At 45.8% G+C, this 13,362-nt stretch overlaps 1 protein-coding gene across 1 annotated transcript; it reads left to right on the forward strand.

Moving 5' to 3' along the window:
* LOC129863384 (V-type proton ATPase catalytic subunit A-like) lies at positions 1-5,509 on the forward strand. The gene is made up of 15 exons (XM_055935336.1): positions 1-153; positions 686-784; positions 1,041-1,169; positions 1,341-1,555; positions 1,684-1,821; positions 2,196-2,347; positions 2,483-2,645; positions 2,789-2,897; positions 3,099-3,221; positions 3,354-3,468; positions 3,670-3,733; positions 3,845-4,048; positions 4,168-4,262; positions 4,380-4,551; positions 4,687-5,509. Exons 2-15 carry the CDS (start codon positions 703-705, stop codon positions 4,777-4,779), a joined length of 1,854 nt encoding a protein of 617 aa, XP_055791311.1. The 5' UTR covers positions 1-153; positions 686-702; the 3' UTR covers positions 4,780-5,509.
* The last annotated feature ends 7,853 nt before the right edge of the window (positions 5,510-13,362 follow it).

Consider the following 13,362-nt stretch of genomic DNA (forward strand, 5'->3'; position numbering starts at 1 on the left):
GACTCCCAGAGCTCGTATTTTCTAATGTAATCTAGGGCTTCCGAGCCACAATGGTGATTGTTTCCCAAAATAGTCTTGCGCCTGTCAGTTGATCAGTCTCCTAATCCGACAGAAAATTCTGAAGGGCCCTGGACCATTGAATACTAAGAGAAGGTAATCAACCCATATCATATGAATCCATTATAGTTTGGTAACATTATTGTCAATTCATTGCAACTGGCTAATAAATTATGATAAACCACGCAGATTAGCTAACGTTAGCTGTTGTTACATTTCCGTTCTGTCAGTGTCACCTGCCTGACTACGATTAGTTTAGCTCTATCTAGCTAGTATGATTTGCTTGTTTGTGTGATACACAACTGAAACTAAGACTGTATTTCAGAACTTTTGTAGTTGTATTATGGTCTGTAGAGACTAGTTTACTAGCTTCATAGCTCGTTGTTTTTCTCCTGCTTTTGCCAAGCAGATGGTATCGAAGCTCTCCAGGTATTAGCGCTGAGCAAGCTTACATGTCACTGTACCAATGAATGAAATGTGTCTTTTGATTCTGTGTGGTTATGGTGAATTATTTTCATTCCATTAAGTCATTTAATTTATTGAAACAGTGGATCAATATATAACTAGTGTCATGTCTTTCATGTGTCGTCATAGTGGAGTGTCACATTCCTCTTCTTACTCTTTGCAGACACACACACACTCAGGATGGACACTTCCAAGCTTCCTAAGATCCGTGATGAAGAGCGGGAAAGCGAGTTTGGATATGTGCATGGAGTTTCTGGTCCAGGTCAGTGTCTGCAGTTCAAATCAAGGATCTCAGGCTCTGGCATGGGAGTGATAACTCTCATGCCTGTGCCTAGGGCTTTAGTGCAGTGAGCTAACAATGCTTTCAGCACATGCTATAGCACCTGGTCAATTCAGCCTGCTCTTTTCCAGCATGGCAAAAATATATATTTCGACTTGATCATGTAGCCAGACTGCCTGCTACTTTCAAAAACATGTTTTGTGTCATCTGTTCTTTGTCTAACCTGTTTAATCAACAGTGGTGACGGCCACCGCCATGGCAGGAGCGGCCATGTACGAGCTGGTGCGTGTGGGTCACAGTGAGCTGGTGGGAGAGATCATCAGGCTGGAGGGAGACATGGCAACCATTCAGGTCTACGAGGAGACCTGTATCCTTTCCAGTCATACATTCTCAACTAGACATACAGTTACTCCCACCTTCAGTAACTGTTGACGGTTCACTTACTTTTGTGTACTTCTTTTCTGATGTATTCTAGCCTGTCCTCTTGTCTGGCATATTACTAGGCTATATGGTTCGTTTTCCTGAAAGTACGTCACAGCTGGTGTGTCTGTCGGAGACCCTGTCCTTCGGACAGGAAAGCCCCTGTCTGTAGAGTTGGGTCCGGGAATCATGGGGTCCATTTTTGATGGCATCCAGCGGCCCCTCAAAGACATCAATGACCTCACTCAAAGCATTTACATCCCTAGAGGAGTCAACATTGGAGCCCTCAACCGTGACCTCAAGTGGGAGTTTACACCTGGTCAGAGTCTTAGAGTAAGAAAACAATGTATTTCCTTGTGAGTGTGTAAGCAAGATGTGTTTGAATGTGTCTCCACTGAAATATGATCCATCTCCTGAATCTACATATTATGTTCTCTCCCCCCTGTCCATCTCTGCCTCAGACCGGCAGTCACATAACAGGTGGGGATATCTATGGTACGGTCTTTGAGAACTCGCTGATCAAACACAAGTTGATGCTGCCTCCCCGGAACAGAGGCACTGTCACCTACGTGGCCCCACCTGGAAACTATGATGTCAATGTGAGTAGAGCCGGGACGATACCAGTATCGCGATACTCGTTAGTATCGTGGCAAGGAAACGAAACACAAAGCGGGTTTAACTTCTTAATGAAAACAGCCCTAACGTTGGAAACAAACATCATTATGTTGTCGTCCGGAGTCATATTTATGTATTTTCCAAACTATAGTACACAATACGTTACAACGTTTTTAAAGGACCAAAGAATTTGGTCTGCTTCGTGTAAATGTTTGGCTTGGGAAAAAAACATTGCTATACTGGTATCGTCACAGCCCTAAATGTGAGTCATCCTCCACCTACTAACATCTTGACAGCTGAATGGCATAATGCCATTGTCTTGTCTCTGTTGTTTGGTCAATTGTGTGTGTTTCGGCAGGATGTGGTGCTGGAACTGGAGTTTGAGGGTTTGAAGGAGAAGTTTACCATGATCCAGGTCTGGCCAGTGCGACAGATTCGCCCAGTCACAGAGAAGCTACCTGCCAATCACCCCCTGCTCACCGGCCAGAGAGTGTTGGATGCCCTCTTCCCGTGTGTATACATATCTCTACTTTCTTTTCCTTTTTTCTACTGACTCATTCCCACTTCATATCCTTTCTTCCTGACCTTTACTTAAGCCTCTGACAAGTCACCTGCTTCTGGCTCGGTGTTTGTCTGTGCTCACAGGTGTGTCCAGGGTGGTACTACTGCTATCCCAGGAGCCTTCGGTTGTGGCAAGACTGTGATCTCACAGTCCCTGTCCAAGTATTCCAACAGTGATGTCATCATCTACGTGGGCTGTGGAGAGCGTGGAAATGAGATGTCTGAAGTGTTGAGAGATTTCCCTGAGGTTAGTGATAGTCCGTGTGTCAAGTTCTAATCATTGACATGTTAATGAGATCAGTGAATTACACTACTTGGGTGTCTGGCATAGCCGATCACCAGTTTGATGTGTTTTCAGTCTTACTAATGGTATTCCTCCCTGCTCCATAGCTTACAATGGAAGTGGATGGAAAGGTGGAAAGTATCATGAAGAGAACAGCTCTAGTGGCCAACACTTCCAACATGCCTGTCGCTGCTAGAGAGGCCTCTATTTACACAGGTACCAGGCGATCACATTACAGATGGCAACCTATAAAGCTGGTGTCGGCTGTTTTGAATCATCATCGTTGTTGGTAGTTGTAAATCTTTTGGTCTAGAATGTGGGGGGATTAGCCACCAGTCACCACTCATTCTCATAACCTTGTGGTGACTGGAATTCTGTGCCTTTGATTCTGACTGTATCTACTTTGTGCCACTGCAGGAATTACTCTGTCTGAGTACTTCAGAGACATGGGCTACAACGTCAGCATGATGGCCGACTCCACTTCCCGGTGGGCCGAGGCTCTCAGGGAGATCTCAGGACGATTGGCTGAGATGCCTGCTGGTGAGTACAATAAGCTGCTGGTGAGTACAATGAGCCAATAGCAATAGAGCATGTTTTTTTTTGGTAATACTATCACAGCAACATGTCTGCCATTTTGAGCCAGTCAGAGCTCTGTGTGCTGTTTGTGCACAGACAGCGGGTACCCTGCCTACCTGGGAGCCAGACTGGCCTCCTTCTATGAGCGTGCTGGCAGGGTTAAGTGCCTGGGCAACCCAGAGAGAGAGGGCAGCGTCAGCATTGTTGGAGCGTGAGTACTATATCATTCTACCAGCAGGGGGAACCTCTATCACCCCCCCCCTTACCTCCTGGCACTAAGGGTCAGACAGGTTCTGTACCAGTCCTGCAACACCAGATACCTGAACCATGTAGTCTTATCCACCTTGGAACGTATGATACAGTGATGGCAGACTGGTGTCTGAATAATTTGGCCTGGTGTTATTTCCCCTAGTGTGTCTCCCCCTGGTGGAGACTTCTCTGATCCTGTTACTTCAGCTACACTGGGTATTGTACAGGTAATGCCTCAATTGTGTATATATTACAAAGTTTTGACAATTCAAACCTTTACTCTTCCTACTCCTCATTCCTGTTTTTATCTTCTCTCTGTCTCTTTCTCCATCTCTCAGGTGTTCTGGGGCCTGGATAAGAAGCTGGCTCAGAGAAAGCATTTTCCCTCGGTCAACTGGCTGATCAGCTACAGCAAGTACACGCGGGCGCTGGACGAGTACTACGACAAGCACTTCCCTGAGTTTGTGCCGCTTCGCACCAAGACCAAGGAGATCTTGCAGGAGGAGGAGGATTTGGCTGAGATTGTACAGCTTGTAGGCAAGGTGAGGCTGAGCCCATGTGAGGAAGGGTTATGGGTTGATATACTGCCTAGGTTGATGGTTGGCATGTGTATGCACGCACTAGGCACTTATTGCTGTCCCCCATGTCAACTTAACAACAGGCATCTCTCGCTGAGACCGACAAGATCACATTGGAGGTTGCTAAACTACTCAAGGATGACTTCCTGCAGCAGAATGGCTATACTCCGTATGACAGGTAAATACACACTCTGGCACACATTAATCTATGTCATAAACGTACTAAAATGACTTAATCATCGGTTATTAAGCCCATATTGGTTAATTGATTGACTTTTTTGTCCTTTTCCTGAAGGTTCTGCCCTTTCTACAAAACGGTGGGCATCCTTTCCAACACAATTGCGTTCTACGACTTGGCACGCCATGCAGTGGAGACCACGGCTCAGAGTGACAACAAGATCACCTGGTCCATGATCCGGGAGCACATGGGAGAGATCCTCTACAGACTCAGCTCTATGAAGTTCAAGGTACATGCTTGTTCAGCCCCTTTATCCATGTTCATCTGCATTCGAAATCATCTTCCTCAATCCCTCTACCAACTCTGGTCTTTGTACATCCAATGTGGGACTTTGTCTTGGGGTGTCATTGTGTAACTGTTTCAGGATCCAGTGAAGGAGGGCGAGGCCAAAATCAAAGCAGACTACTCTCAGCTGCTGGAGGACATGCAGAATGCCTTCCGTACCCTGGAGGACTGAGCTCTCCCCTCCCTCCCCTCCTAGCCCCCAGTGCTCTCTGGCCGCTGTTTGTGAATGTCTATTTAGGCCAGTGACAGTCACACCTCAGTCATTCCTAAGTGTTCATTCCTCCACATTCCAACACGATGTTCAACCCCTTTATTTCTCTTTTAATTTCACCATACTGTCATGTACAAGGCAGTACTGGAATCATTTTTTTTCTCAGTTTAAACTTGAATTCATGTTTACCAAATCTATTACCATTAGCAAAACCATCATCCGTGACCCCATCGTATGGATGTTCTCCTCCCTTCAGCCCCCTTGTCATCCATGAAGAGCACACGACTACAGCCCTGGTTACAGACAATAATCAGTGGACCCCGATCAGGTACTACACTTGTACTTAACTACTAGCTGAAACACGTGGAGTGTTACCTTCATCTCCCAGGTGTGACTGACCACCACCAATAGATGGTTGACAAAAATGGGAATGTACACAGGGGTAAAGGGACAGAGGCACCTTGTTTATTTCAGGAGGTTGAGGCCCTCTTCCTCTCAATGCCTCTCAGATGGTATTTTATGTTCTTCTCTCTGTGGATATTTAGATGTTGTCGATGTTGTTGTTTTTCTGTTGTGTGAGACAGAAACTGTGTGTGTGTGTGTGTGTTAGAATCAGTTGTCTCCACCTTGAAGGCATATTTATGTCACATGTATTGTGTAAGTCTAAAGAAAATAAATGAATGGGAAATAATCATTTGCCCGGTGTTTTATGCTGGATGGAGTATTCAGACCCGTTGACTTTTTCCACATTTTGTTACGTTACAGGCTTTTTAAAAAATTGATCAAAGAAAAAAAACATAATGACAAAGCAAAAATAGGTTTTTAGTAATTTTTGCAAATGTATACATTTTTCCAAAAACTATCACATTAACATAAGTATTCAGACCCTTTAATCAGTACTTTGTTGAAGAACCTTTGGCAGCGATTACATCCTACAAGCTTGGCACACCTGTATTTGGGGAGTTTCTCCCATTCCTCTCTGCAGATCCTCTCAAGCTCTTGTCAGGTTGGATGGGGAGTGTCGCTGCACAGCTATTTTCAGGTCTCGTCAATGTTCGATCGGGTTTAAGTCCGGGCTCTGGCTGGGCCACTCAAGAACATACAGAGACTTGTTCCAAAGCCACTCCTGCGTTATCTTGTTGGAAGGTGAACCTTTGCCCCAGTCTGAGGTCCTGAGCGCTCTGGAGAAGGTTTTCATCAAGGATCTCTTTGTACTTTGCTCCGTTCATCTTTCCCTCGATCCGGACTAGTCTCCCAGTCCCTGCCGCTGAAAAACATCACCACAGCATGATGCTGCCACCACCATGCTTCACTGTAGGGATGGTGCCATGTTTCCTCCAGATGTGATGCTTGGCATTCAGGCCAAAGAGTTCAATCTTGGTTTCATCAGACCAGAGAATCTTGTTTCTCATGGTATGAGAGTCCTTTAGGTTCCTTTCGGCAAACTCCAAGCGTACTGTTGCGCCTTTTAATGAGGAGTGGCTTCCGTCTGGCCACTGCCATAAAGGCCTGATTGGAGAAGTGCTACAGAGATGGTTGTCCTTCTGGAAGGTTCTCCCATCTCCACAGAGGAACTCTGGAGCTCTATCAGAGTGACAATCAGGTTCTTGGTCACCTCCCTGAGCAAGGAGGCTCTTCTCCCCCAATTGCTCAGTTTGGCCGGGCAGCCAGCTCTAGTAAGAGTCTTGGTGGTTTCAAACTTCTTCCATTTAGGAATGATGGAGGCCACTGTGTTCTTGGGGCCCTTCAATGCTGCAGACATTTTTGGTACCCTTCCCCAGATCTGTGCCTCAACACAATCCTGTCTCGGAGCTTTACGGACAATTCCTTTAACCTCATGGCTTTGTTTTTGCTCTGACATGCACTGTCAACTGTAGGACCTTATATAGACAGGTGTGTGCCTTTCCAAATCATGTCCAATCAATTGAATTTACCACAGGTGGAGTCCAATCAAGTTGTAGAAATATCTCAAGGACGATCAATGGAAACAGGATGCACCTGAACTCAATTTCAAGTCTCATAGCAAATGGTCTGAATACTCATGTAAATTATGTATATCTGTTTTTATTTTTATGTAACCTTTTAACTAGGTAAGTCAGTTAAGAACAAATTCTTATTTACAATGACGGCCTACCCCGGCAAACCCGGATGACGCTGGGCCAATTGTGCGCCGCCCTATGGGACTCCCAATCACGTCCAGATGTGATACAGACAACAGATTTTTACCTTGTCAGCTCTGGGATTCGATCTAGCTACCTTAGGCTACCTGCCGCCGTAGAACAAAAACACACAAGAAATAAAAATAACAACACGAGAAAGATAGTAAGCATACTATATACAGGGTCAGTTCCAGTACCATATTTACAATGTGCAGGGATACTGGTGATTGAGGAAGATGCACTGTATATACAGTGAATGTGGACACCCCTTCAAACTAGTGAATTTGGCTATTTCAGCCACATCCATTGCTGACGGGTGTATAACATTGCATGGCTGTGTAATCAATCTCAATAGACAAACATTGACAATAGAATGGACTCACTGAAGAGTTCAGTGACTTTCAATGTGGCACCATCATAGGATGCCACCTTTACAACAAGTCAGTTTGTCAAATTTCTGCCCTACTAGGGCTGCCCCGGTACACTGTAAGGGCTGTTATTGTGGTGGAAATGTCTAGAATCAACAACGGCTCAGACGTGAAGTGGTAGGCCACACAAGCTCCCAGAACAGGACCACGGAGTGGTGAAGCATGTAGCGCGTAAAAATTGTCTGTCCTCGGTTGCAACACTCACTGCCAAGTTCCGAACTGCCTCTGAAAGCAACGTAAGCACAAGAACTGTTCGTCGAGATCTTAATGAAATGGCTTTCCATGGCCAAGCAGCCGTACACAAGCCTAACATCACCATGCGCAATGCCAAGCGTCGGCTGAAGCGGTGTAAAGCTCGCCACCATTGGACTCTGGAGCAGTAGAAACGTGCTCTCTGGAGTGATGAATCACGCTTCACCATCTGGCAGTCCAACTGACATATCTGGGTTTGGAGGATGCCAGGAGAATGCTACCTGCCCAAATGCATAGTGCCAACTGTAACGTTTGGTGAAGGAGGAATGATGGTGTGGGGCTGTCTTTCATGGTTCATGCTAGGCCCCTTAGTTTCAGTGAAGGGAGATCTTAACGCTACAGCATACGATTACATTCTAGACGATTCTGTGCTTCCAACTTTGTGGCAACAGTTTGGGGAAGGCCCTTTCCTATTTCAGCAGGACAATGCCCCTGTACACAAAGTGAGGTCCATACAGAAAGGGTTTGTCGAGATCGGTGTGGAAGAACTTGACTGGCCTGCACAGGGCCCTGGCCTCAACCCCCTCGAACACCTTTTGGATGAATTGGAAACCCAATATCAGTGCCCGACCTCACTAATGCTCTTGTGGCTGAATGGAAGAAAGTACCCGCAGAAATGTTCCAACATCTAGTGGAAAGCCTTCCCAGAAGAGTGGAAGCTGTTATAGCAGCAAAGGGGGGGACCAACTCCATATTAATGCCCATGATTTTAGAATGAGATGTTCGACAAGCGATGTTCGACTTTTGGTCATGTGGTGTATGTATAGAGGTAAGGTGACTAGGCATCAGGATATATGATAAACAGAGTAGCAGCAGCGTCTATGATGATTGTATGTGAGTGTGTGTGTGTGGAGTCAGTATAAATGCATGTGCATATTATGTGTGTGTGTGATCAAATGATGGAGTGAGTGTTTGTGTGGGTGTTGGAGTGTCAGTGTGCGTGAGAGTGGAAAAAAACGATAGTCCATGTAGCTATTTTGTTAGCTATTTAGCAATCTTATGGCTTGGGGATAGAAGCTGTTCAGGAGATTGTTGGTATCAGACTTGATGCACCGGTACCGCTTGCCGTGCTGAAGCCGAGAGAACAGTCTGGAGTCTTTAGCGATTTTCCGGGCCTTCCATTCACACCGCCTTATTTAGAGGTCCTGGATGGCAGGGAGCTTGGCCCCAGCGATGTTCTGGCCTATCCGCACCACCCTCTGTAGCGCCGTGCGATCGAAGGCGATGCTGTTGCCATACCAAGCAGTGATGCAGCCAGTCAAGATGCTCTCAATGGTGCAGCTGTAGAACTTTTTGAGGATTTGAGGGAAACATTTTGGGCCTCCTGAGGGGGAAGAGGCGCTGTCGCACCTTCTTCATGACTGTATGCGTGTGTTTGAACCATTCGCTAGCTAGCTGTAACAATGTATTTGAGAGACAAGTGCTCATTGTGCAAATGTATTTATATTTTCAATAAACATTGGAGACAAAATCTAGTTTACATGTTGTCAACAACCTAAGACAACCCTGTCTGTTTTGCCCCATAGTTGCGCACACGTTGGTTTTGTTGCTAAACCACTAACCTGTCTACAACACAACATTTTTTTGTGACATAACCATCAGTAGAGTTGAAAATGTGATGGAAACCCATTTAACTTGTATTGTTTTTATCCCATACAGGGGAATTTAACCGCAAATGTAATTTTTATGTGCACTATGCGATCACGCACAGCTTTTTATCCGCAACAAGTCAATTTAATGGAAACACATCTCTGGTGGGAAAATGCGCATATTGTTTTTATGTGGGTTTTAGAATATTCGCATGAAAATCTGTCACCAATTGGATGGAAACCTAGCTACTGTCATAAAAGTTGTATCCTTCAAAAGAAACAATTCACAAAAATGTCTAGTTTAAAAAAAAATCCTGTATTGAAACATTGTTACTTTTCATCGAACTGTAAGAAATTGTAATAGAGACTGGAAACTAGTAATAACTACATTTCAACATAAGCCATATTTTATACAAAAATATACATACTCCTCATTTCTCTTGGACATATGCTGGACTTATTAAGACACCAACTACAGACAAACATAATTCCCCTCCCCCATAATAACCACAGAACACACCCAACCCATGGTTGGAGCTCAAGACAAAAAACTATCTCAGGAACCAATGGAACGTGGACACCAGGCCTGTTCAGGACTACCCAAGACCCAGATCGACCAATCGGAAGGCCAGACTCGCAGATCTACCTACTTTGCTTGTTGTCTATATAATACTGTACATTTCTTGAAACTATCTCTTTTCCGGACGATTCAATAAGAATCAGACAGAAAGAGCCTTGCTGCAAGATTTTACTAAGATATCTTTACATGTGATTAAACGGCCTTATTATAAAATTATCCACCTCGTCCTATTGTCTCCTCTTGTTCTCCTGTCAACAGTAAACGTTTTACTAACAGAACCCAAAATATGTAAATAATAGAAAATAGTTGGAAAACAAAACAAACAAGTATTTTTCTCAATTGCATCAAAATCAGCTTATACTGTATACATCTGAAACAACTTCTAATGTAATCTTATTGAGCATCACTATTTCCCACGGTTCTAAATGCTGTTTTTAAATGGAACACACACTCTCTCACCTGACAACCACACCACTAATCCAGGTCCTTGCAGAAACTGAGCTTAATTCCACTCCCCTCCACAGTGGTGCCATTATGGGGAGACAGTGGCAAACTCTTGATGTGTTCCTCAGCATCATGGAGAAGTCCCCAGCAATGGGATTCCCAGAGAAGAATGCCCAGCCTGCAAAGGTATCCTCAGACGTCTGGTTGCCCTCTAGTATGGTGTGCCTCTCCTCGTGCCCATGGAGCACCAACTATACCTCCACCCCATCTGGGTCACCTACAGACAGCAAGCAGGAGAAGACCACATTGTCTCCCGCCATCGCATTCTCTTTATCGGGCTGCTACTGCACCATGAGGCCCCCCTCCACCACCAACTCCCTCCTCCACAGGGCCCTCCTCCCCACAACACCCTCCTCCATGAGGTCCCCCTCCTCCAGAACTCAAATCAAATTATTTTGTCACATGTGCCAAATACAACAGTTGTAGACCTTACAGTCCTTAACCAACAATGCAGTTTAAAGAAAATACTAAATTACTAAATAAACAAAAGTAAAAACATCTAAAATAAAAAAGTAACAACAAAATAACAATAATGAGGTTATATAAAGGGGGTAAAGTGATAATAAACAGTGAGAAGCAGCAGTGTAAAAACAAAGGGGGATGGGGTCAATCTAAATAGACCGGGTGGCCATTTGATACATGTTTCAGCAGCCTTAGGGCTTGGGGGTAGAAGCTATTAAGGAGCCTTTTGGACCTAGACTTGGCACTCCGGTACCGCTAACCATTCGGTAGCAGAGAGAGCACTCTATGACCTGGGTGACTGGAGCTTTTTACAATTTTTTGCGCCTTCCGCTGACACCGCCTAGTACATAGGTCCTGAATGGCAGGAAGCTTGGCCCCTGTGATGTACTGGGTCATGCGCCTTACGGTCGGATGCTGAGTAGTTGCCATACCAGGTGGTGATGCAACCGGCCAGGATGCTCTTGATGGTGCAGCTGTAGAACTTTTTGAAGATCTGGGGACCCATGCCAAATCTTTTCAGTCTCCTGAGTAGGAAAAGGCGTTGTCATGCCCTCTTCACGACTGTCTTGGTGTGTTTGAACCATGATAGTTTGTTGGTGACGTGGACACCAAGGAACTCTCGCTCCACTACAGCCCCATCGATCATCTCGTTTGTCTTGCTCACGTTGAGGGAGATGTTGTTGTCCTGGCACCACACTGCCAGATCTCTGACCTCCTCCCTATAGGATGTCTCATCATTGTCGGTGATCAGGCCTACCACCGTTGTGTCGTTAGCAAACTTAATGATGGTGTTGGAGTCATGATTGGCCACGCGGTCGTGGGTGAACAGGGAGGGGACTAAGCTTAGTGATGAGCTTTGTGGGCACTATGGTGTTGAAGGCTGAGCTGTAGTGAATGAATAGCATTCTGACATAAGTGTTCCTTTTGTCCAGGTGGGAAAGGGCAGTGTGGAGTGCAATTGATATTGCGTCATCTGTGGATCTGTTGGGGCGGTATATGAATTGGAGTGGGTCTAGGGTTTCCGGGATGACGGTGTTGATGTGAGCCATGACCAGCCTTTCAAAGCACTTCATGGCTACCGATGTGAATACTACAGGGCGGTAGTCATTTAGGAAGGTTACCTTCGCTTTCTTGGGCACAGGGTGGTCTGCTTGACACATGATTCGTTCAGTGAAGACACTTGCCAGTTGATCCGTGCATGCTCTGAGTGCACGTCCTGGTCATCCGTCTGGGAATGCCTTGTGAATGTTGACCTGTTTAAAGGTCTTACACACATTGGCTACGGAGAGCCCTGCCACATCCGACGAGCATCAGAGCTGGTGTAGTAGGATTCAATAGTCCTGTATTGATGCTTGCCTGTTTGATGGTTCGTCTGAGGGCTTAGCAGGATTTCTTATAAATATCCGGATTACTGTCCCGCTCCTTGAAAGCGGCAGCTCTAGCCTTTAGCTTGGTGCGGATGTTGCCTGTAATCCATGGGTCCTGGTTGGGATATGTAGGTACGGTTACTGTGGGGACGACGTCATCGATGCACTTTTTGATGAAGCCGGTGACTGAGGTGGTATAGTCCTCAATGCCCCACAAGGCCCCCCTCCATAACTCCCTTCTCCTTCACAAGGCCCCCCTCCTCCACAAAGCCCTCCTCTTCCACAACCCCCTCCTCCTCCACAAGGCCCTCCTCCTCCATGAGGCCATCCTCATCCAGAACTCCCCCCTCCTCCATAACTCCCTCCTCCACAAGTCCTTCCTTCTCCACAACTCCCTCCTCCTCCACAAGGCCCTCCTCCTCCACAAGGCCCCCTCCTCCACAACTCCCTCCTCCTCCACGAAGCCCTCCCCATCCACGAAGCCCTTCTCCTCCACAAAGCCCTCCTCCTCTGCGAGGCCCTCCTCCTCCACAAGTCCGTCGTCCTCCACAAGGCCCTCTTCCTCCACTGGGACATCAGTACGGACATCAGAAGAAAGTGAAGTGTTTTCTGTCTCAGAGCCAGGCTCTGATAGTACCGTCACTGTCGTGGTGTCTGTTACAGGACCTTCGGTATGGGCAGCATCTTGCATGGGGTTAGAAGCACCAGAGAATCCCCCCGGTCAACGAGAGAAACAGTTTAGACACACACACACGCACACAACCAAATACCCACACCCACTAATAAACACACACACACACACACCCTCTACACAGATATTGGCTTACAACAGTTCACACATTCTAGTAAGGACAACAAGGACACCATGGATTTACACAGACAGTTAATAGGAGAATAGGCAAACTAGAAAGACATCACAGCAGATCTGACATTGTCAAAATTCTAGAACTGAACTTAAAACACATCTGGAGTATGTGCTGCATGTTATTATCCTTTGCATAAGTAATACCTTTTTTTGGAATATTTTCACATTTTGATATCATGATGGGATTTCAAAGGAAAGGTTAACGGCAACAAAAAAACTCAGGGGTGACTTCAAGTCATCATACACAGGCAGATGCCATACAACAACCTCCTCAACCCTATTAGGTCTTTACACATAGGCCCATACCAGTGGAGGCTAATGGGAAGAGCTATAGCAGG

This window comes from Salvelinus fontinalis, chromosome 10, assembly GCF_029448725.1.
Source record: "Salvelinus fontinalis isolate EN_2023a chromosome 10, ASM2944872v1, whole genome shotgun sequence".
NCBI lineage: Eukaryota > Metazoa > Chordata > Actinopteri > Salmoniformes > Salmonidae > Salvelinus > Salvelinus fontinalis.